The sequence below is a fragment of the Xiphophorus hellerii genome, chromosome 15 (genome assembly GCF_003331165.1).
Source record: "Xiphophorus hellerii strain 12219 chromosome 15, Xiphophorus_hellerii-4.1, whole genome shotgun sequence".
NCBI lineage: Eukaryota > Metazoa > Chordata > Actinopteri > Cyprinodontiformes > Poeciliidae > Xiphophorus > Xiphophorus hellerii.
In genome coordinates this window covers 794599-816717 of record NC_045686.1, presented here as the reverse complement: position 1 = coordinate 816717, position 22119 = coordinate 794599, and the positions used below count along the sequence as shown (strand labels likewise).

The window sequence follows — 22119 nt, the reverse complement described above, 5'->3', positions numbered from 1 at the left end:
GGCTGAAGTTGCCAGAATCCAGCAGGTTTCTGCAGATTTGCAGGATCTGGGAGAAGGAGGAAGAGGAGTGTGTTATGGGAAGGAAGAGAAGCTCCTGTGTAATGAGATCTTCTCCGGCCAAGTGGACAGTGTGAGGCAGGCCTGTGTTGATCTTCATCAGCAGGTAAGTCAACCTCAAGGTTGGACAAGTTTGGTGGACTGGAGTCCATAAATACTCCATCCATCCATTAATCAGTAAGTCTCTCCTCCCTCCCTCCCTTCCTTCTTTCCTTCCATCCTTCCTTCCTTCTTTCCTTTCTTTCTTTCTTTCTCCCTCCCTCCTTCCCTCCCTCCCGTACTTCCTTCCTTCCTCTCTCCCTCCTTCCCTTCCGTCCGTCCTTCCTTCCTTCCCTTCCTTCCTTCCGTCCTTCCTTCCTTCTGTTCTTCCTTATTTAACTGTCCAGAATGAAGTTGTTTTATGACCATCTTATGTTCCTGTGCTGACCGTTGGACCTCCTCGAGTCTGAAACCATTAAAGATAAAAACATCTTCAATTAGTTTTTATTTCATTCAACATAAAAAGTATAATGTTGACATCTTCTTTTACAAAAAAACCAAAAAGACAGTGTTTTTACATTTTAAACCTATAGAAACATCTATAAAGAATAGAACATGAAATCACCCAAACTGTCTAATTGGTTTTTGTTTCTGTTGCTTCTGCTCCGTTACAGATGGAAGATCTCAGAGCGCATCTCGAAGAGTCAGTGGAGAAGTGGAGTTGTTTCCGTAGAGCTCTGGGGGAAGTTACTTTGTTGACCACTAGGGAGCGCTGTGCCCTGCAGCAGCAGCGAACGCCTCTCTTCTCTCTGCAGCAGGCTGAAGGAAACTCAGACCGCCTGCAGGTGAGAAATTAACTGGTCTCCATAAACACATTAAAGCTACAAAAGCAAGCATAAATGTATATTATCGTCAGAATCATTTATGGTAGTTTATTAGTTTTAAAACAAGTTGATCTGGAGTCTAGAACACTGAGTGGCTACAATTAAAGAAGGAATCATAAAACTTTAGTGTTTGTGTGGAACAGCAAGCTGTAACTGCGGTTAAAAGCCTCCGAGTCCGGATTTGAAAGGTTCAGTGAGAGAGTGGGCATTCACAGACTTCAAGCTGTCACCTCTTTTATTACTTTTTAGGGAAGTAAATGCATTCGAGAGAGCGAGAGTTAAAAGGAAAAAGTGTTTTTCATTTTGCTCAGCACCTCCAGGTGAAGGCGGAGGAAGACGGAGAACAGCTTTGGACGGATGTGGACAAATCCTGCAGGACGCTGATGGAGACGCTGCATGATGCGTCAGCGCAGATCATTAGGGATGAAGTAGAGGAGCAGCGAAATGGGTCAGTGGAGGGAAATATTTAGATTAAAATTTTACCAGACAATGTACGGGTGTCCAAAGCGTGGCTCGGGGGCCTTTTGCGTCCCTTTGTGATACAGGTTTGTCTCACTGGCTGATGCAGATGGAGACGTTTTCTTCCCCAGTTAGGACAAAATTATGACACACAAATTAAAATCTTCTCTAAAAAATGTCAGATATTACAACAGAATATTTAGGTTATACTAAGAAAAATAAAAAAATAAATAAAATTACGAGAATAAAGTCATTTTATTTTGATAATAGAGTCATATAAAAATAGTTGAAATAATACAAGAGTAAAGTTGCAATAATATGAGTATAAAATCACAATATTTCGAGAATAAACTCTGTTACAAGAATAAAGTTGTGCAAGAATAAAATTATAGTAATGTGACAATCAAGTCCCAGTATTTCAAGAATAAAGTCATAAAAGAATAAAGTTGAATTAATATGAGAATGAAGTGATTTTATTTTGAGAACAGTGTCAGGTCCTATTCTATTTAAAGGATTTGCCTTTAAATTAACTTTTCTTTTCTCATTTCTAAACTTATTGCTTGAACTTTGTTGCTTCATATAATTATTACACACTCAGTACCTTTATGTTTGCCTCATCAGGTGGAACAAAATACTCCAAGAGATAAAAGACGAGCATAAAAACACCAAAGACATTTTCTCCCTCTGGCTTGAATACTCAACTCTGTCTGAGCGCTTTTCTCTTCGTTTGCAACACCTGAGGAATGAGTGGGAGGAGTTATCAAGTTTTTCACCTGGAAAAGATGCAAAAACCACTGTCTGCTCCTTCAAGGTGAGTCAGAGTCTCATCAACTTTATCACCAACCAGAACTGAAACAGTCATTTTCAAGCAATTAATTTAGGAAATTCAGACTTAAAGATGACCTATTATGTTTCCTTGAACAGGTGAGGATAGGTGACCTGTTACACAAACATGTTCATCAAATGTTTAGCATAAAATCATTCTTATATAATGAGATTTTAGTTTTGAACTCCTTTCAGAATGAGCTGTTTTATGGCTTTGTCTCCCTTTCATGCATGAATTATGATGCTTTATGTCAGGATTTCTTTCCAGAGTGTTTTTGATATTTTTAAGGCATAAGAAAGAAGGTGGGGGAAATTTTTTTTTTTTTTTTAGGTGATCAGTTGTAATTTTCTCCAAATACACATTTATTTGGAAAATACACCAATAGTATTAGTCTTTAGGGGTTACTTGATATCAATTATTTTTTTTTACCTGCAAGACAAGAAGCAGGGACTGGAGTTGCTTTTTTTTGGTCTGTCTGCCATATTGGAGTTAAAAATCAAATCATTGCAGTTGCAGTAGATGGCCAGTAGTTGGCAGTGTATTGTATGATGCACCGTTGTCCAGATCAGTGATCTGTGTGCATTTATAACATAACATTTAAAACACAAGAAAATAGCTGTCCACTGCAATGACCGCTAAGGATGAAAGGGTTAAGTCTAAATAAGCTACTTCTGGCCTCCAACTTAACGTTCAGACTCGAACGTGAAAATGGCTGCAAACAGATGCACAATGATACAAAAGTACATCATTGAAAAGCATTTGTAGAGCCTCCTGCACAACCAACAACAATGCAGCAAGTGGTTTCTGGATGGTGAGTTAACAACAAGTAAGTTACTTGTCTTTTCCAGCAGCCGTTGTACAGCTCATATGGCGGTGAAACCAGCTGGAGCTCAGTTTGAGTTGCTAGGTAATGGGGCAGACAGCTCATTTTTCAGACACCAACCAACATTAACCAACAAAACTCAACAGGTTTTTTTTAAAGCGCTTGAGCTGTTTATAGAAGCAGTTGAAACCCAAATGGAAGAAAGAAAACGTGCAAAAAGTGAATTTTACACAATAAAATGATAATTGCACACCGGCAGTCTCCTTAAAGATACATTTGATTTATTGTTGTTGCCATAAGTTCACACAGAACAGAACTTTACTTGGTCCTTATACTAATTATCCTCTGGGTAACCTAAAGTGCATTTCTGTCCAGGTTTATGTTTTTTCTGCTTAAAACTGGCAAGAAAATATACAATAAAGTACTGAAAGCCTGAGCTTAAGTGCTGGAGTTTAACCAGGTTCACAAACCCTGTTTTTCAGCCTCCAAATGCATTTCTTTTTTTCTCTTTTCTTTTTTCTTTTTTTATTTTTCAGAATCATTAGATTCCCTGCTTGACTCATCTGTTCCAGGTGCAGGTTCGGGGAGTCCATGCATTGCGTTCCCGGTTTAATTAGATGTTTTTCTCAATACCTGCTCTCCTATTCTTGGAAAGGAACGACGCTGCATGTACTTCTGTTGAGAAGTATGACTGAAGATCTGCTTCCAGTCGGTGTACTTGACCTCCTCTCTAACCTGTTGCAGAACATCCAGATGACGTGTTGTTTTGCTTATTTGATCAAAGGAAAATGTTTTTATTTTTTTGGTTTCCTTTTATAATACCTCCTTAGTTCCTTTCTCTTCCAAAATACAGAGGAAATGTTGTTGTTGTTGAAACCTTTTACTGCATAAATTGCGTTATCCCACAGGACTAAAGTATCAATCTATTTGAATGAAACAAGTGGAAAGTGGCAATAAACTGCATATAAAAGCCTGCTCCTGTTCCTCAGCTTGTCTCCTCTTTTCACAATCTAGAGGCTGCAAGATGCTGCTGATGAGCTGCAAAGTGATGCAGGAGATGTGCTGGCAGCATCCAAAGCTCTTCTTGGACGACTCGAACCTTTATCTGCAAATTTAATCAAATCAGAAACCAGGTTGTTGAGTCGCGATGTCCTGCTGCTGAACCAAGCAATATCGGGAAAAAAGAGAAATCTGGAGGTGAGATATTTTAAATTTGACACATAAAGCATGTTGTTTAACATGGAGGTTGTTAAATATGACGTATTGTCTAAATGTCCAGGAGGATTTGGAGCGAGAGAGACGATTTAAAGCTCAGCTGGAAGCACTTGAGGAACAGATGCAGAACTCGCTTTTTAAACTGCGTGGGGGCGCATGTGATGCAGACACTCTGGAGGTTTTAAACTCCCCTTCTACATACCTTTAACTAAGAAAAAAAAATCATTTTTATAATTTTGTATTTTCTCTTAAACTCCCAGCAGGTTCTTTTGGATCTCAGTGACATGACTCCATCACTGGTGGACGTTAAAGAGATGAGTGGCGACATAAACCTCAACAACGAGGAGATGGAGCGAGTTCAGTCCCTCAGCAGGCTGTGGGCAGAAACCGTTACCAAGGCAACAGATGAAAACATGCGAGACAGTTTGATCTACAACATGTAATTATTGCCATCTAGAATCCAAACTGTAATGGAGATAAAAGTCTGAGATAATGCACTATTTTTGAAAAGCGGATAAATTACCAGAAAACACAAAAGAAAATGAACTCACAAAAAATGTAATAGCAAAGAAATATTATGGCATGAAAATCTAAAAAGCATAAATCACTAAGTACTGCAAAAACACAAAATCTTACCAAGAATTTTTGGTCTAGTTTCTAGTGCAAATATCTTAGTAAACTTGAAATAAGACAAAAACAACTTAAAAGTAACTTTTTAGCAAGAAAGAGGAGCTTGTTTTAAGTAAATAATTCCTTAATATTCATGAAAAAGTTACTAGTTCTATTGGCAGATTATTTCACTTATAACAAGACATTTCGACGTTTTAAGTTAATTTACCTATATATTGCTTAAAAGTTACTTTTAAATTGGTTTGTCTCATCTCAAGTGTACTAAGATATTAGCTAAGATATTAACAAATGAAATAATCTGCCAGTTGAACTAGAACTCTGTTGCTAGGTGATGGGCTGGGCTTGGCTGGCGTTGCTAGGTAACGGCGCCAGTGGAACTGGAACGTTTTACTTAATTATTTATTTATTTAAAACAAGCTCCTGTATCTTGCTGAAAAGTTACTTGTAAGTTAGTTTTGTCTTATTTCAAGTGAACCAAGATATTTTCACTACAAATTAGACCAAAAATAGATGGTACGGTTTTGTGTCTTTGTTCTGTATTTACTGTGTGATTAGAGCTTCAGCTCGTCACAAATGTAATAATTCCTGGTTTTACATTTATCAGATAGAAGAAAGGTTGTGTTGTGTCTTCATAGTCTTAAGAAAATTCTCCGAAAAACAAAATGTACCACAGATGAAACTGTTCACAACCTGAAAGGATGGGTAATAATGCCACATTTTGATGGATAAAGTTGTAAAAAGCATGAAAAACAAAGACGTATCACTACTTTAACTTTAGTCATTTAAACATAACACTGCAATTCTTTAAATAATCACCAGAGGCCCAACGAACGCTAAATATAGCTCTGGAAAATAAACACCACTTAAAATGATCAGTCATTTTACTTTTTATAGGTATATGTTTGAGTAAAATGAGCACTGTTCTAATTCATTTAGAAACAACAATACTAATGTTTTAACTCAGAGTTCAGAAATCCATATTTGGTGGAATAACCAGGAGGTTTTCAATTGAATCTTACTTTTTTCCAGATCTGTACAATAAATTTCCTGGTTTTTTACAATTAAACTTTTTTCCCTATCTGGATTTAAATGCAGTCTTACAGACAGTGATTGACAGTTTGCCTCTAAAGTCTTTGTTCTCTTTATTTTATTTTATAGAGTTTTGCAAGATGAGCTTCAGAGCGGCTATGATTTTGAAGAAAAATGTGAAAAAGTGAAAACGATCCAGGAATACCTGCAGCGAGAATCACTTTGCAGAAAAGATCTGAGTCACTCAAACCTTAGAGAGATGCTGGCTGTCCATCAGGTTGGCAGATCTTACAAATTCATTCATTTCTTGAGTTTTACTATCAATAATCTGAGGCTTTTTCCGGCACATTCAACAAGTTTTCAATCGTTTTAGAAAGAGCACAGAATAATTGAAATGCTAATATGTTATCTCAGGAAACTGCAAGTTCAGCCTCAGAGAAAATCACCTGTCCACAAACAAATAACTATTATTTACGTCAAACTTCTTAACCATAACTTTTCACTGTGTAATCATGAGCTAATTTGTTAAAACGACAGAGAAGAATGAATGTCCTTCTGTTCTTTAATCTAACAAATCTCTCCCACAGAAACTTCAGGTTGAGGTCATGAAGGGGCATCAGCTCCTCCAGAACCTCCTCTGTGACGCCCTCAACTTTATGGAAAAACAAACTGAGGACAAAAGGCGAGTAATGATGCAGGACGTTTTAACAGATTTATGGTTTTTAACTGATTTAGGAATTACGACTTAGTGCACTGTAAAACATGTAAAGGTGGTTTAAGCTGCATTGAAAATGCAATTTAAGTCAACAAGAAAATTGTTTTGGTTTTAACTCAGAAATTAAAGTTCATGAAATTATTTTAACAACAAGAGACAAGTTGTCTAAACATTGTTTTTTAAGTTCATTATTTTTGAATGGTTAGTTTTAACTTGATGTTGCAATTTATACCAAATAATTATTTCACAATATGTAAGAAAAATAACTTCTCTCACCTAAAAAGCCACATTTCTCTATTATTTCACTCACGATATCAAGTTAAAATAAATACTTATTTTACTTTAGAATGTTTTAATTTCTTGTTTCAAATTGCATGGACAAAATTTCTGATCTGATAATGAATTTTATTCAATTCAGCTCAAAATCATTTAGTGTGAACAAGACTTTATCCTCAAGCTTTGCATTAAATAAAAATTTTCCTTAATAAAACACCAGTCAGATCAATGTAACACACTTCCGTCTCAGGATATAAAAACATGCTGCTAAGCATTCTGGGAAATAGTTCCCACTTTTTTTCGTCTTTCAGTTTTTTTAAGTGCTAACCTAAAAACTCTAGATTATTCAACTTTTGGAGTTTTGACAAAATTAATAAAAGTTAACACAACTTACTGCTGTAAGTTTATCTTTCACAAACTCGCATATTTAGGTTCAAAATCTAGAACTCAGTTATTAGACACAACTAAATGCGGCTCAAATGTTTTAGAGTGTTTCAAACGTTTATTCTACCGCTTAAGGATTAGAGCCATAATTTCACATCGATTAATCGATTAATTGAAATAACTACCAACTTATTTAGTAATCGATTAATCATTAATTGGAGACTCAAAAAAGTCCAGCAACATCTTCAAAGCTGCAATTTAGCCAAAATTTAACAAAAATCTATGTTCATTTTGCATTTCAGGTAAAAAAAAAACTGTTTATGTGTAAATATGTTCTACCCAGAACTCCTCAAGTAGTGTAGTTTTAGCTTCACTTGGTTCAAAATCTGTAAATATAAGGACCTTTTTCTAACCAGTTAATAACGATGTTTTACTGGAAAACTGTCCTAAAGTAATTATAATTGGTCAATCATTGACCCTTTGCACGTGACGTCACTCTTTTCGGAACTCGGCCCGCTCCGCCATGTTGGACGTCAAAGCTACCAATACGCTCCTGTAAAGCCCGTCAAAAAACCCCCGCACATCTGGTAACCTGATGTCTTTTTTATTTAGTTGATTTGGCAGTAAAAAGGCTCACAGGGTGCTGCGCAGTCGGCTGCACAAACAGACAAAGGTAGAAACCAAACTTGTCATTTTATTTTGTATCTTTTAACGAGGAAAGATACGCGGCATGTACAGCAGCCGTTAATCAAAATGACTGTCAGCCCTCGCTGTAACCGCGGATTTCCAGCGAACACTTTTTTCAAGGTAAGAGGATTAACATTAATTTACTTTCTAAGTATTTATGATGGCAGATATCAAATATCACATTATGGCTAAGGTACGCATTATGGCGTCTCAGTAACCACGGAAACAATACCACACCGTCATGTAGCCTAGCATGTATGAAAGAACTAAAAAAAAATGAATGTATGAAAGAACTGGTTAGCATTTCGTCTTTCATACGTTTTAAGGCTGCTCTGGTGTAAAGGGAAGCGCTGTTTATGACACAATGACATAAATCATGTGGTGTGAATTTGATCAACACATCAGGAGGGAGAAGGTATGGGTCGGTTTCTAAGCTAGCTATGTCCAACTTTTGTAAATATCTCCGTATATGAGCCCCAACCAGGTGTGTTAAGTTCACAGACAAATTAGCTCGACTCCAACAAGTAGTAGCCATGAATAAACTGACAAAGACTGTTTTGGAAAACAATTTCAGTCGCTCTGTTCGATACTCCCGTCCCTCACTCCCGACATCCATTATGGCGCCTCGAATGAGGAAGTGACGTATTTGCAAAGGGTCAGCATCAGTGTGTTTCCAGTCGTTTTCTTGGTGAAGATGGTTTTATTAGCAAATATTTTTGGACAGATCTGTAATTTTCTCATGGTCATCTAGTGAGGAAGGATCTTGCGTTCAGCTCCAGAGAGAGTCAGTCCAGTCTTGTCCAGATGTACTACCTTGTCCTTGACGTGACTGACAGCTTTTTGGTTTTGACTAAAAAGAAGAAAGTACTCTGCGTACAGAAGGGCTTTAAAATCTGCAGAATCAGCTGAGGTCAGAGGTATTTGCAACCGGCTGATTGATTGCTTGTTCTTTGTGCCACATGGGTACAAAAACTGATTACTGGAGTCAGAATTCCTGCTTGTTGGTCTGAAATCAAATTCTCATTGCACTCAATGACAAGCAGATATTATTTAATGTCATGTTTTTGTGCGTTTACTTTTGGATTCATCGATATTTTTGAGTTTTTGGAAAAGGTTGAGGAATCTTTTGTAAATCATTGTAAATACTTGAATTTCAATTCGGTGTATTGAAGGTTCAGAAAATGCATGATTTCTGTATAAAAGCTTGATATTTAAAGCTGCCAAGTTTTATAATAAAATGCAATTTACAGTTGATTTTTTTTTTCAGAGACTCACAAATTAGTTTTTCTCTCATTAAAGTTAAATCAGACTAAACTTTTCTTGATTTAGGTTAGTTAGAATTACCAAACTTATTACTATTGCTAAATGTCAGAAAACTTACAATATTTTCTATTTTCTTTTTGAATAGTTATTATTCCTAATGGCTAAATTAATTATTGAAGAGTGTAATTGAAATAAAGGCTGGCTTATATTTTATACATTAAAGTCATTGAAATTGGGGAGATTTTTTTGTGTGTGTTAAATTTTAATTTTGATATTTCCAAACATAAAACTTTGTTGTATTATAGTTTACCTTGTCCCTGCTGTAGCATGTGGAATATTATCACAGGACATTATTAATAATGTCTTGTGATAGTAATAAATAATATCATATAATAGTGAATTGAAATCATCTGTTTTTATCTCCAATGTGGTGCTGGAAAAGTTTGAAAACTTACCTTGAAAAGTGCTTGAATTTTACAGTGGCAAAAGTGTAGAAACCCTGTGTAAATCGTTTTTTCTGCTCTTATTATTTTGTTGTTTTATTTTATGATCATTCATTTAGGATCTGTTTCTTTCTCAGTAGCCTTTTTTGTTCTCTTTCCAATAGAAGCATGTTTACTAAATTTCTGCTTTTCTGATTTTAATTTTGTACAATACCAAATTTTATGAATTCGTGTTGATTTCAGGTTTTTCTCCAAATAAAGCTGACAAACCTAAACTTTTCTTTCTTATTTCTTGCTCAGATCTGAGCTCATGGTTCGAGTGGCGTGTCTGAAGCGGAGCTGGACCGATTCTGTGGCTCTCGCTGCACACAACTGGACCTCAACAAAGGAGCAACTGCAGCAGTGGAGAATTTACCAACGCGGTTTGAAATCTCTGAAGAAGCTGTTTAGAGAGGTGGACTCTCTCCTGCCCCCTAGTGGACCGGAGCTTTACACGGTGCAGCAGCTGCAGAACTTAAATGTTTATGAGGTCAGTGCACTTGGTTGCAGATCATTATCAAATGTATTATTTTAATTAAATCATATGCTAATTACATTTTTTGTAATTTTCCTGTTTTTTAAAGCTTATTGAAGAATCTCTAGGTCTGCACTCCTCTGTCTACGCCCGGACTGTTGAAGCTGGGAAACATTTGTGTGAAATCGTTACAGAGTCAGAGAGTCGAACCCAACTGCAGTCAGAGCTTCAGGATTTACAGAAAGTCTGGGAGCGAACCACCTTACTGCAAAGAAAAAATAAAGATCTGCTTAATATCACTGTCCAGGTAACATCCTGTGCTTTTTATCTGCAACATTTTCACATCTGATGTTTAAAAAATGGGATATACTCAAATCAAAACATGGAAAATAATTTCAACGTTTCATTTTTTATATATATTTTTTTGTACACTGATTTTTCTTCCCGTTAAAAAGGAGTTTTACTTTCCGATGTTGCCACATGCATGCTTAGTTTGAGAGATTCTTGCAACGTTAACAACTAAATCCAAATACAAAGTACCAATAATTGGAGATTCTATTTTTAAGAATCAAAAATCTGTACTTTCTCTGTGAGAAATCATTTATTTATATCTTTAATGTATTAAAAAAGAGACTGCATGTATTTAATAGCAGGGAGTTTTAAAATGTTACATTTTCATGGTCAGCAATGCAGAAATATCAGTTTTCATGAGTGTGTTTTTAAGAATCTTAACTGAGATTTAAAAAGTTGGAAAATATTTTCAGTGGCAGATTGAAAGCTGGAAAAGAATAAAAAGGCAATAAAAATCCATTGAAATGCTAATCTTCACTTTTTAATATTACTAAATTTTGAGAAGTGAGATTTTAAATCAGGTGAGGTAAATTTTTTATAGTTTTACTCCAAACTATTTCAGGAGTTTGGGGTAAAACATATTTACAGACAAGACTTTTTTTTTTTTTTTAGCTTAAATGCTAAATGTTGGCTCAATTACTGCTCTATGTTATTGTTTCAGCAAATGGCCTTTTTAAAAAAAATCTGTATGTCCAAGTTAACGATTAATCGATTACTAAATTAGTGGATGATTATTTCAATAATCGATTAATCGAGATTCGAGTCAGTGCTAGTAACAGATTTAATGCATAGGTTGCAGGTTTTAGAACAACAAAATGTAAAAAGGAAAATGTGCTGTAGAGGGGATTGTGTGACCTTAATCCAGGACATGATCTCACACACACCCCCACACACACACTCACACACCCCCAGGCTGCACAGCCCTGATCTCCTGCCAAGGGAGATCAAATCTCTTCCTGATCCACATCCTGAAACAGCTGGTTACCAGTGTCATTCCATCACAGCGACACAGCATTGTGCTGGGAGACCCTCATCAGCATAAATCTAGAACAAGGGTGTTCAAAGTGGGGCACAGGGGCCATTTGTGGCCGCTGGACTGATCTTGTGCGGCCCCCATGACAACAATTCAAAAATAGATTAGGACAAAACCATGTCTTTTAAATTAAAATCTACTTATAAACATGTTAGATGCAACACAAAGTGGTCATCTTTTCCAAGCCTTCTGGTTTTCTGTTGTTGTCATGGTAACTAGGACCACATCTACTCATTGACTTATGCTCTAAAGTACATCTTGGTGCACCCAAATCTGCTTTTATTTGCTGTATTCAAACATTTTGAAATTAATACTTGCTTCATTTGAAAGCAAGAAGACTGACCTGGATCTTGTTTTTATTCAGAACAGACAAATTATTTTTCCAGTTTTCTTCCAAATTGAGAAATTAACAAGGAAAATGTGCAGAAACAATTTGAAGTTTTGGAACTACCATCCCGTTCCTACATAAAAGAAATCTGATTACTTTATTTATTCAATCGAAAAGATTTATACTTAGCTGTTATTGTTAAGTAGGTAAAAAAAAATCACAATATCAATATTTTTGGAGATTTTAGTTTTTAAATTGATATTTTTTTTGTACTTTTGAGCTGACGATTTTGGCCCACATGACATAAAATTTGTACACCCCTGATCTAGAATGTTCCTCTTTCTTCATACAAGACGATCTTGTTTTGATAACTTTAATGCAAGCCTAGCTTACTTTTGCTGATATCTAGTTAGATCTTTATAATTTGTGATTAATTTCACCCGAATATCTGCAGATTTTTAGTGGCAGTGGTCAGAAATTTTTTTTTGCTTTTACCACTTTAAGATGACCAGATGCAGGAAACAGCAACATGTTTAAGACATAATCGCAATCTAGGAAACAAGGCCAACTTATCCTGTCTTACTAAAGACCTCTGGCTCTGTTCTTCTTATATAATCCCCTGTAGATAAATAGGCTGTGACTTCCTGTTCGGTGTTCTGTTTGTATTTGAAAAAAGAATCAATTTTTTGCCCATAGTTTCGTTTTCTACCTATTGGACACATTTATTTAAACTTGTGAGGGACTGAGGGACTTGTGAGGTATAAACATTGTAAAATCAATGACTTGACGAGCATTTTTGCAATGTTTTGCTTCACAGATGTGGTCTCAGAGTCAGGAAGCAACAAGCAGCATCTCTTCTGGACTGGAGAAAGTTGACAATCTGCTTGCAGAAAGACCGGCGGGCTCAGAGGAGGAGGCGCACATCCAGGTGAACAACTGATTCCACTTGACTTTTTTAATAGAAAACTAACTGAAAGCATTATATCTTTTCCCTCCTACTTCACAATTATGTGCTGCTTCATAATCTATCACATAAAATCCCAATAAAAAAAGAAAATTTTAGAATGTGCGGTAGGTATGAAATTAATATTTGACTCATTTGTCTTTTTAATCTCAATATAATAATGTGACACAGCAAAGTAACCTCTCTAAATTTTACAGAAAGTAATAAACAAATCATTGGAGAGTAACTTGGAGAGTCTTTTATGTACAAGGGGGGAATTTTACCAGGAGGTTTTTCTGCAGAAAACAAATTAATAAAAAAAAATCTTCTCAGAATTAACGTGTCTTTGATAGTATTCCACATTACATGTTGCAATAACACACCTCAAATTTTCAACATTTGTGTGTCATTTTCTTGAATCCATTTGTTGGATCTACATTTTCTGGATTTCCAAATAATAATTTTAAAGGAGACCTATTATGCAAAATTCACAATTTGCACATTTTTGTACTTTCATTTGCTTCTAAAAACTGGCCAAGCACTTAGAAAAACCACCCAGCTGTTTATTAAGCAAAAATTAATCATTTAATGAGATGATTGAAAATTCTTTCAAATGTAACATCACAAATCAGCAGGCACTGCCCTGTTACCTAGCAACCCAAGCAAAGCCTGTCCCATCACCTAGCAAACCATGTGGAACTACAGCATGTTTGATCAGCTGGTTTTACCTCTTAAAGCGCTGTATAATGGCTGCTGGAAAAGAAAAGTATTTTGTTGTTGACTTACCATCCAGAAACCACTTGCTGCATTCTTGTTGGTTGTGCAGGAGGCTCCACTTCTTCTTTTCAATGACGTACGGTTGCATAATTGCGCATCTGTTTTCGGTCTTTTTTACATGCGAGTGTAAAAATTAAGTTGGGGGCGTGGCCAGCAGCCGCTGCTATGGATTTAAAGTTACAAGAAGCCCTAAAACAGAACAAAATAGGCATTACTGAGACTAACATTATTATCAAAGAATAATTTTGTGAAAAAAAAATTTAATGAACATGTAGATCTATGCTAAAGGAAGAATAGTAGGTTACTTTTAATTTATGAGAAGTTCCCCACTACAAAGCCTTTCAGTTAGCCCCCCTTCCTCTTATTTAATGCACTGATGCTTTCACTCCCCTCCCCCTTTATTACCCCTTCTACCCTCCCCCTGTCCCGTCCACAGCCCTTTAATCTGGACAGTCAGGGCAAACCCAAGCGAGAGGTAAAGCAGCAGCTTACATGGCCGCCTGCTGACCGTGCTGCATGTTTCTGTGTGTGTTATGCAGGAGGCTGAGCTCTCTCTGCAGCGTTTGGCTGGCGGACTGAGGGAACTGGCCACCATGAAGACAGACCTGTCCCAGTACGTGGCGGCCAGTGACTCGGCGCTGCTGGAGCAGCAGCTGGAAATGCTCCATGCTCAATGGGAAGAGCTGTGCACTAAGGTGAGAACCAAACTAAAAGTTTTTGCAAATAGTTTGAGGTGGGTGAAGACGGACTAGGAAGGAAAGGAGGGAAGAAGTTTCTGGTTTCTTGATGACTGCACAAAGACAGAAGAACACACACACACGTTGGTCACACTGATTTGTTTGATGAAAGAGACGAAGTGTGCTGGTTCTTGGAGGGAAACCAGCAGCTTATTTTTTAAGAGTTTAGCTTCTGTCAAGGAACCAGTTCCTCCTTACACGTATGGTTAATATTAATTATAAACATAAATCTCCCTCATTGTGTCAGCATGTGAGAATATTTACTCCCTGATTCAAGCTGTCCATCATTCTTGCTTGCTAACCTTGTGATTAGAATATTATTTTTGGTAGCTCCACACATTCCTACACATGTTTGGTCTTTAGAACTAACCAGTGGTTAGTTAGCATGTTAGCTGGTTATAAGGCTACTGCTTGCACCTGCTTTCCTGTTGGCAAAAGATTTTCAGATTCAGCAGCAGGAAATGTTTCAGTGTGTACTTCTTCTTTCTGATAATGAATTGATTTGAGTTTTTTTGGCTTTACATGTGAATATAAATTCGTAAAATGCATATTTTTGGTCAAAATACCCCAAAGTAATGGGTAGTAACTACTTACATTTATCTGAGCAACTTTTTTGAAAAAAAAAAAATTATTGTAGGACTATTTTTACTATGCTGTATGTTACTTTTACTTGAGTAATTTACTATGAAGTATTTCTACTCTTAGTTAAGTAAAATTTCAGGATTTTCTGCTCACTGATTGAGAAACAAACATGTTTTAACCAAAAATCCACCAGACAGACACATCTGCAGTTTTTGTTAAAGTTTCATGCATTTTATATTTAAACCTGTCGCAATAACCAGTTAATTCCATGATATATTAAAATGAGCTTGATAATTTCCATTTTGATTATTAATATTTTTGTAGGGCAGTTTTGTTTACGGAGAAATCATAATATGTTTTATTTATGGTTTTGGTTTAGTTTGTTTTCATTGATTGTTTTTTATTTTATTTTGGAAATTCAAAATATCTTCCAGTTCCACTGTGGAGCATTTCATACAAAATGAAAGTTTAAATTTATAAATTAAAGTTAATGTTTAAGTCTTGTTTAAGTAAATAACTTTCATTTAATCCTTAAAATATCAACATTTCCACTTATTTTTATATTTTGGTCCATCAGATTATGTAATTTTTAAATATTAAATGATTTAATCTGATCAGTTCTCAGTACTTTAGTAGCTTTTTTGCCAAATGCTTTTTTTATTCTAGAACACAGGTTTCAAACTCGAGGGCCGTGGGCCAAATTTGGCCTGCCATAATTTTTTATGTGGCCCTCTAGATTCTAGACTAAGCCATAAATATCATGTTATCAATCAAATCAATGCAGTTTTTGTCCGTTTACTGCCAAATTATATCAATCAGTCCCTCTAGTTTCTTGAGAATTATAGTGGAAATTCACACAATCAACAAATCCCCACATATTTTTTATGCTAATACACAATTTGGAGTTTATTGTCAAAACATTTGTCAAAAACTTTCTTACTTGCCTCAGCTTTAGTTGATGTCAGATTATAGTCTGTGATCTGTACAGCGAGTAATAAAAAGTCACATTTACCGTCATAAATATTGCAAATATTTCCAAATGATTACCACAAACACTTTTATTGATGATCTTGATTTGGCCCAAAACAAAAATGAGTCCGACACCCCTGACGCTTACTTTTTAATTTTACTTATGTGAAAATATGTTGAAATAGTGCTAATTTTTGGCTAAAAGAGTGATGCTTTCAAATATTTCAATCTTTTTTTTTAATTCACCAAACTGTTGAGCTTCAGTTTGTGAAGTTGTGCTACTTATTAAGTCACCAGCTTATTAAAAACAAACAATTTATCGTATTTCTTCATGACATACAGTGATGAGTCTGTGGTTAACAGGTTGCAGATTTTGTAGGTGGGGGTTTGGTGAGCAGATGGCCTGGCCGGCCTAAGGGAGGTGCAGGGACTTGCTCTATTGTTCCCAAGGCGGCACTCAGTCCTCACAGAGGGACCACAGCGCTCAATGCATCCCCGATTCTTCACACTGCAGCGGGACCATCTGCGTCTGTGCATTAATACCAAAGCAGGGCTCTTTTTAATAGCGTAAATGTTGATGATCAGTCAAATAGAGCAGCTCTAATCATAAGCCCTGAAACATCTAAAAGATCAACTGCCCCCTCTGTGGGTTTGTAATGGGCTGTTCTGCTGGTATTAAGCTGTCATTAGAAAAATGGACCTTGTTAATTTGAGCAAATAGCTGCACTCTCCTGAGGGTTCCTCTGAATTTAGTTTATTACTAAATAAGAGTAAAAATTACTGAGTACATGTGAGCACATTTAATATTCTGATTATTGGTTTTTTACAGCTCAATGCTTGGATTTCTAAGGCTTTGTCTGTGCATTATATTTGGGTCACTTTGTTTCCTGAATGCATACCAATGTATCACAACAAAGTGTCCCGCTGCAGACTCAAATTCATCGAGGGCTTTGGCACCTCTCCTTTCGCCATTAAGTCATGGCGAAAGGAGAGGTGCCTGTAACTGCAATAAAATTTTGGGGGAAATAAATGTAAAATATGATCTACACATGTGGTTTTCCTCTTGTAAAAAGAGTATATACAGCTCTGGAAAAAATGAAGAGTCCACAGCACTGAACCCCATTGAAAACCTGCTGGTTATTCCACTAAATATTGATTTCTGAACTCTTCCTGAGTTAAAACATCAGTATTGTTGTTTCTAAATGAATATGAACTTGTTTTCTTTGCATTATTTGAGGTCTGAAAGTGCTGCATTTTTTAAATTGATTTATTTTTTGCTATTTTGTCCATTTTCTGCAAATAAATACTAAATTTTTGCTTAAATATCAGAGGCATGTTGCAGTAGTCCATAGAATAAAAGAACAATGTTCATTTTACTCAAACATATACATATATAAAGTACAATCAGAAAAACTGATCATTTTAAATGGTCTCTGAATTTTTTCCAGAGCTGTAAGATTGTTAATCCTAGTGCACTCTAAAACTCACCCAGTTATATTTAATGAGTTGAATCCATTTTTTTAATTTGGAAAATAATTTCCTTTGAGTGTTTTTAGGTGTTTATGACCATTAAAAAGCAAAAAAAGATGGAAAAATATGTATATTTGGAATTCACTGTTGACAGATTAAGTTGTTATCCAGTGTAGAAAAATAAAAAGATTCTTGACTTAATTTGTAAGAAACTAATATCTTATTTAAAGCTGACATTTAACAAACTGCTTACCAAACACTAAATGTCATTATTGTATTTCCGCCAGGTGTCGTTACGCAGACAGGAAATAGCCGACCGCCTGAATGCCTGGACCATTTTCAATGGTAAAAACAAAGAGTTCTGTGATTGGCTGACTCAGATGGAGAACAAGGTGTGCCACAGCGCAGATCTGAGCATCGAGGAAATGGTGGAGAAACTAAAAAAGGTATGAAGTCATGGCAACTTCATACCTTTGCCATGAGGTATGAGAAACCTTGTCTCAGATATGAGACAAGGTTTGAATTTGATTACGGTATCTTCATTAAAACACATGAAGCCAAGTTGCAGGTAAATTGCAGAATATACTAAGCAGATTAAATGAAAGGAACTTTAGCAACTTTTATTCCTTAAAAGTAAAAAAAAAATCTGTTTGCAATTTATTGAGGTCCTCCTGAAAAGTTGACCTGCTTTTGTAAAATTTAAACAGAATCTGTTCTAAATGTACATACTGTTTATAATAATATACAGTAGTTTTGTTGCAAGTCTAATAAGTTTCTCTGTTGCAGCTGAAGAAAAGCACTGCAAAAACACAAAATATTACCAAGTATATTTGGTCTGATTTCTAGTGCAAACATCTTAGTAAACTTGAAATAAAACAAAATTAACTTCAAAGTAACTTTCTAGCAAAATATAGGAGCTTTTTTTAAGTAAATAATTCCTTAATATTGATGTAAAAGTACGAGTTCCATTGGCGCCGTTACCTAGCAACGCCGGCCAAGCCCGGCCCGTCGCCTAGCAACCCAGTTCTAGTTCCACTGGCAGGTTAGTTTACTAATAACAAGACATTTTTCCCATGTTACAAGTTAATTTATCTGGCAATACTATAACTTTTTCATCAATATTAAGAAATTATTGACTTAAAACCTTATCTTACTGAAAAGTTACTTTTAGGATAGTTTACCTTATTTCAAGTGTAGTAAGATTTTTTGCACTAGAAACTAGACCATAAGTCGCCTGGTTCAAAGCGTGGGAAAAAAGTAGCGGCTTATAGTACGAAAAATACGGTCTGTATCTATTTTAAACCTGTCTGCATCAACATGGTGTTCATGTAGCTGTGTGGTCGTCATGTGTCCACAGGACTGCATGGAGGAAATCAACCTGTTCAGCGAGAACAAGAGCCACCTGAAGCAGCTGGGAGAGCAGCTGCTGTTCGCCAGCGACCAGGCCAAGCAGACCCAGGTGCGCGGCTCACTACAGGAAGTCAATCAGCGATGGAACAACCTCTTTCAGCACATTGAAGCCAGGTGAGAGCCGTCGCAGCATCTGCTCAGCGGGATTTTGGGTGTTTATATCAACTAAGCACTTCCCAAAACACTCTTTATGCCGTTCTGTGAGCACTTTGAGATAAATAGTAAGATGTTGGCGGGGTTGCAAGTCAAATTGTGTTTGTGTGGCGACATGAATTACACTCTTAAGTACCACTCTCAAAATTTACGTCATTATCCTGTCAGAACAAACACCTTTCAGGGCAAAGCCACTCTGCTGCAAAAAGCATAATTAAGTTCTGTGAAGCTTTAACTGGATTCTTGGAAGTAAACAATAGCTTCTAAGGGTTTCCATCCACCTGCTGTTGTAAGCCGTGCCTAGCAGCTGTCGGGAAACCAGGCCTCTCATGTATGGACTACAGAGGTTAAGCTCCTGCGTTGTTAAACTGTTGCTACCCCCCGTCAAACAGATGGGCAATCCTGTGGACAAGCAGGAGATACAAACCCCACACACCCAAGCTTCCCCCTCTGCCAGAAGAAGGGGATAGTTTGGGCTGTCGAAGGGCTCAGACAGGACCAGATGTCCCCTGGTGCGCTCTGACTGGGCCCACTTCCTGTAGCCCAGGGGTGTCAAACTCATTTTCGTTTTGGGCCAAATCAAGATTATGAATAGTGCCAGAATGTATTGATAAAACCTGTTCACAAACTGTTAAAATACCAATGAATTCTTCAATTTAAATAATATTATTAAACATCTTTTCAGTCCCTCCAGGATTTTGTGATTCTGTTTGTGATTTTTTCAATAAAAAATAATGTGTTTGTGGTTCTAATTTGGAAATATTTGCGATATTTGCACTTATTTATGATGGTGAATTTGACTTTTTATTCCTCGAGATATAGATCAATTAAAGCTGAGGCAGCTGTTTAGTACAAGTAATAAAGTTCTTGACAATTTTTGAGAAAAATCTGCAATAAACTCCCAATTATTTATTGGCGCAAAAAAGTGTGGAGATTCATTGAGTTTGCATGAAATTTCCACGATAATTCTCAAGAAACTGGAGGGACTGATATCATTTGGCAGTAAACAGATAAAAACTGCATTGATTTGATTGCTAACATAATATTTAAGCTCACTTAGTGTTTAGTCTAGAATCAAGAGGGCCACATAAAAACATATGGCGGGCCGGATTTGGCCCACGAGCCTTGAATTTGACACACTGTAGTCCATCAGTGGGAGAGCACAAAGTAAACAAAATTGGTGTCAAACGTTTGTGCAGCAAAAATTTTCATTTGTGCCGCCATCATTTTAAAGATGGTAATAAATGTCTCTAGATGTAATCAAAAACCTAACTAATCTGATGTCAATCAAACCATAACCAACATAGCACAATTAATTTATATCAGTTCGTTTGATTTTGTTTATGTGGAGGGAGGAGGGCAGGTTGATCTCTGGTGACCTATAGAATTTTTTTTAAATTTAATCTTAAAAGTTAGAACCACGCAAACAAACTTTTTGCAGCACCAATATTGTTTTTGGTAAAGAGAAGAAATTTCTTGAATTTTATAGTTGTGGAAGCAATTAATCGATCGATTTATGATTAATTGTCGATTAAAATTAGTTCCAATTAACTAATAGACCTTATTTAATGTTGTAGTTTGCTCCAGCAGAGGGCGCCGGTGGTCATCTGTAAGTGTAGCCATTATAGAGAAACAAAGATGGCGGAGATTTACAAGAACCTGAAAGAGAAACGGGCCAAACAAGAGTCCCGTTTGGGATGTGAAATGCTCCTTAAGCTGCTCTACATTTATTCTGAAATATAAACACTCAATAAGCTTTTTAAGTTGTCACCTTCAGCCGTGGTGCGTAATGGAGCAGCGTCATAGAGCCTAGATTTAATGTTTGGCCAAGAGCAACAGACGGTACTTCTGTATAAACGTTTTCCTGTTTGTTCATAAGAATGAAATGTTTTATGTTTTATTTTTCTATTCAGCAACTTAAGCGGTTCCTGTTTTGTTATATTTTATAAGGTTTAATAATGTGAGAAAACCACAATGTCCTGTTTATTCAGTCATACAGCTAATGCTAATGTTTTCTTAAATTAAGCATTTATAGAAAAATTTAGCCCTTCATGTTATGGAAAGACAGTTAATACAAGAGAAAACTTCAGTTTTTAAGAAAATGGCCGCTTATAAATGAATTGTTAGTCAATCAATAAGATCAGTCAACTTTAAATGAACTCATTAATCAGGTTGTGGCAGTAAAATTGAGCTCATCTTTCAATCAAACCAAAGATATGCAGTTAAACAAGAATTACTTCATAATCAAATGAGGGGCAGCAACTTTTTCAGGTTGGATAATGAGTAAAATCCTAATTTAAAAGCTGCTTTTTAAAAAAAAATCAAAAACAGACCAATATGTTTTCATTGCACTGTATGTTTTAATACTGAAAATAAAGTCCTTACAGTCACATCAGCATGGTTTATTATGGTAATAACCCTGAAATACTGAGGGACCATGTGGTAAATTTGCAGCTAAAGTTGGCAAACGATCCTACTTGAGGGAGAAGAAAGAAGTAAGATTTGTTTCCATGACTCTTTTTAATTATGCTGTCAGTAGTTAATTTCAGTGCAAGCAATATAAATTGAACAAAGCAGATTTTTGCTGAACAGTTCCATAAATACAGTGAGAGGAATAAATGTCAGCTGGAGTTTTATCTCTTTGTAACTTCGGGCCCTCCTATGGTCAGCTGCACTTTGTTATCTCAGCTCTCAAGCCATATATCTTCATCCTGGGCTCTTTTCTGCTTCATTTTCTCCAACCATTCTGTTCATGTCCTCTTCCTGAGCGAGCCCCTGCCCGGGTTTTTCTGTCTTTGTCTGGTCTCCACATGAAGCTGCTGGCCTTTGTTAGGCTGTCAGAGGCGGAGAGGGAGGTGGAGGGAGAAAGAGGCTTGTTAGTTGAGCAGGATGGTTGCATCTGCAACAGTAGTCCAATAACTTACACTGACTGTGTTGTGGATTAGATGCATCACTACACCCCCCTAATCCTTCCTGTTAATAGTCATTAGTCCAGTACATCATAAACCAACCACATAATTGCTGGTTTTCAGACACGTGACGCGCAAAATTCAGATGGGGGTTAGGAAGTGGATTTCTCCGGTTCAAAACAAGGCAAAATTGATCACAGCGAGTAGCTAATGCCCTGATGGGCTGGAACTGATGAGGTATCTCGAAAAAATACACGTATATTTAGGATATGG

General features: G+C 36.4%; 1 protein-coding gene across 12 annotated transcripts in view; it reads left to right on the top strand.

Annotated features, from left to right (window-relative positions):
- syne2a (spectrin repeat containing, nuclear envelope 2a) overlaps positions 1–22119 on the top strand; it is a 141450-nt gene that overhangs the window by 97444 nt on the left and 21887 nt on the right. For 9 of the 12 annotated variants that reach the window (XM_032585364.1, XM_032585371.1, XM_032585366.1 and 6 more), the window contains 15 exons: positions 2–163; positions 711–881; positions 1232–1368; positions 2001–2190; positions 4043–4225; positions 4308–4421; positions 4504–4682; positions 6032–6179; positions 6490–6584; positions 9971–10199; positions 10294–10491; positions 12714–12824; positions 14156–14311; positions 17662–17820; positions 18732–18898. In XM_032585364.1, the coding sequence (XP_032441255.1) occupies positions 2–163; positions 711–881; positions 1232–1368; positions 2001–2190; positions 4043–4225; positions 4308–4421; positions 4504–4682; positions 6032–6179; positions 6490–6584; positions 9971–10199; positions 10294–10491; positions 12714–12824; positions 14156–14311; positions 17662–17820; positions 18732–18898 (2399 nt within the window). Of the gene's footprint in view, position 1; positions 164–710; positions 882–1231; positions 1369–2000; positions 2191–4042; positions 4226–4307; positions 4422–4503; positions 4683–6031; positions 6180–6489; positions 6585–9970; positions 10200–10293; positions 10492–12713; positions 12825–14155; positions 14312–17661; positions 17821–18729; positions 18899–22119 lie in introns of all 12 variants that reach the window. The other 3 variants (XM_032585368.1, XM_032585369.1, XM_032585374.1) reach the window with 3 other exon arrangements.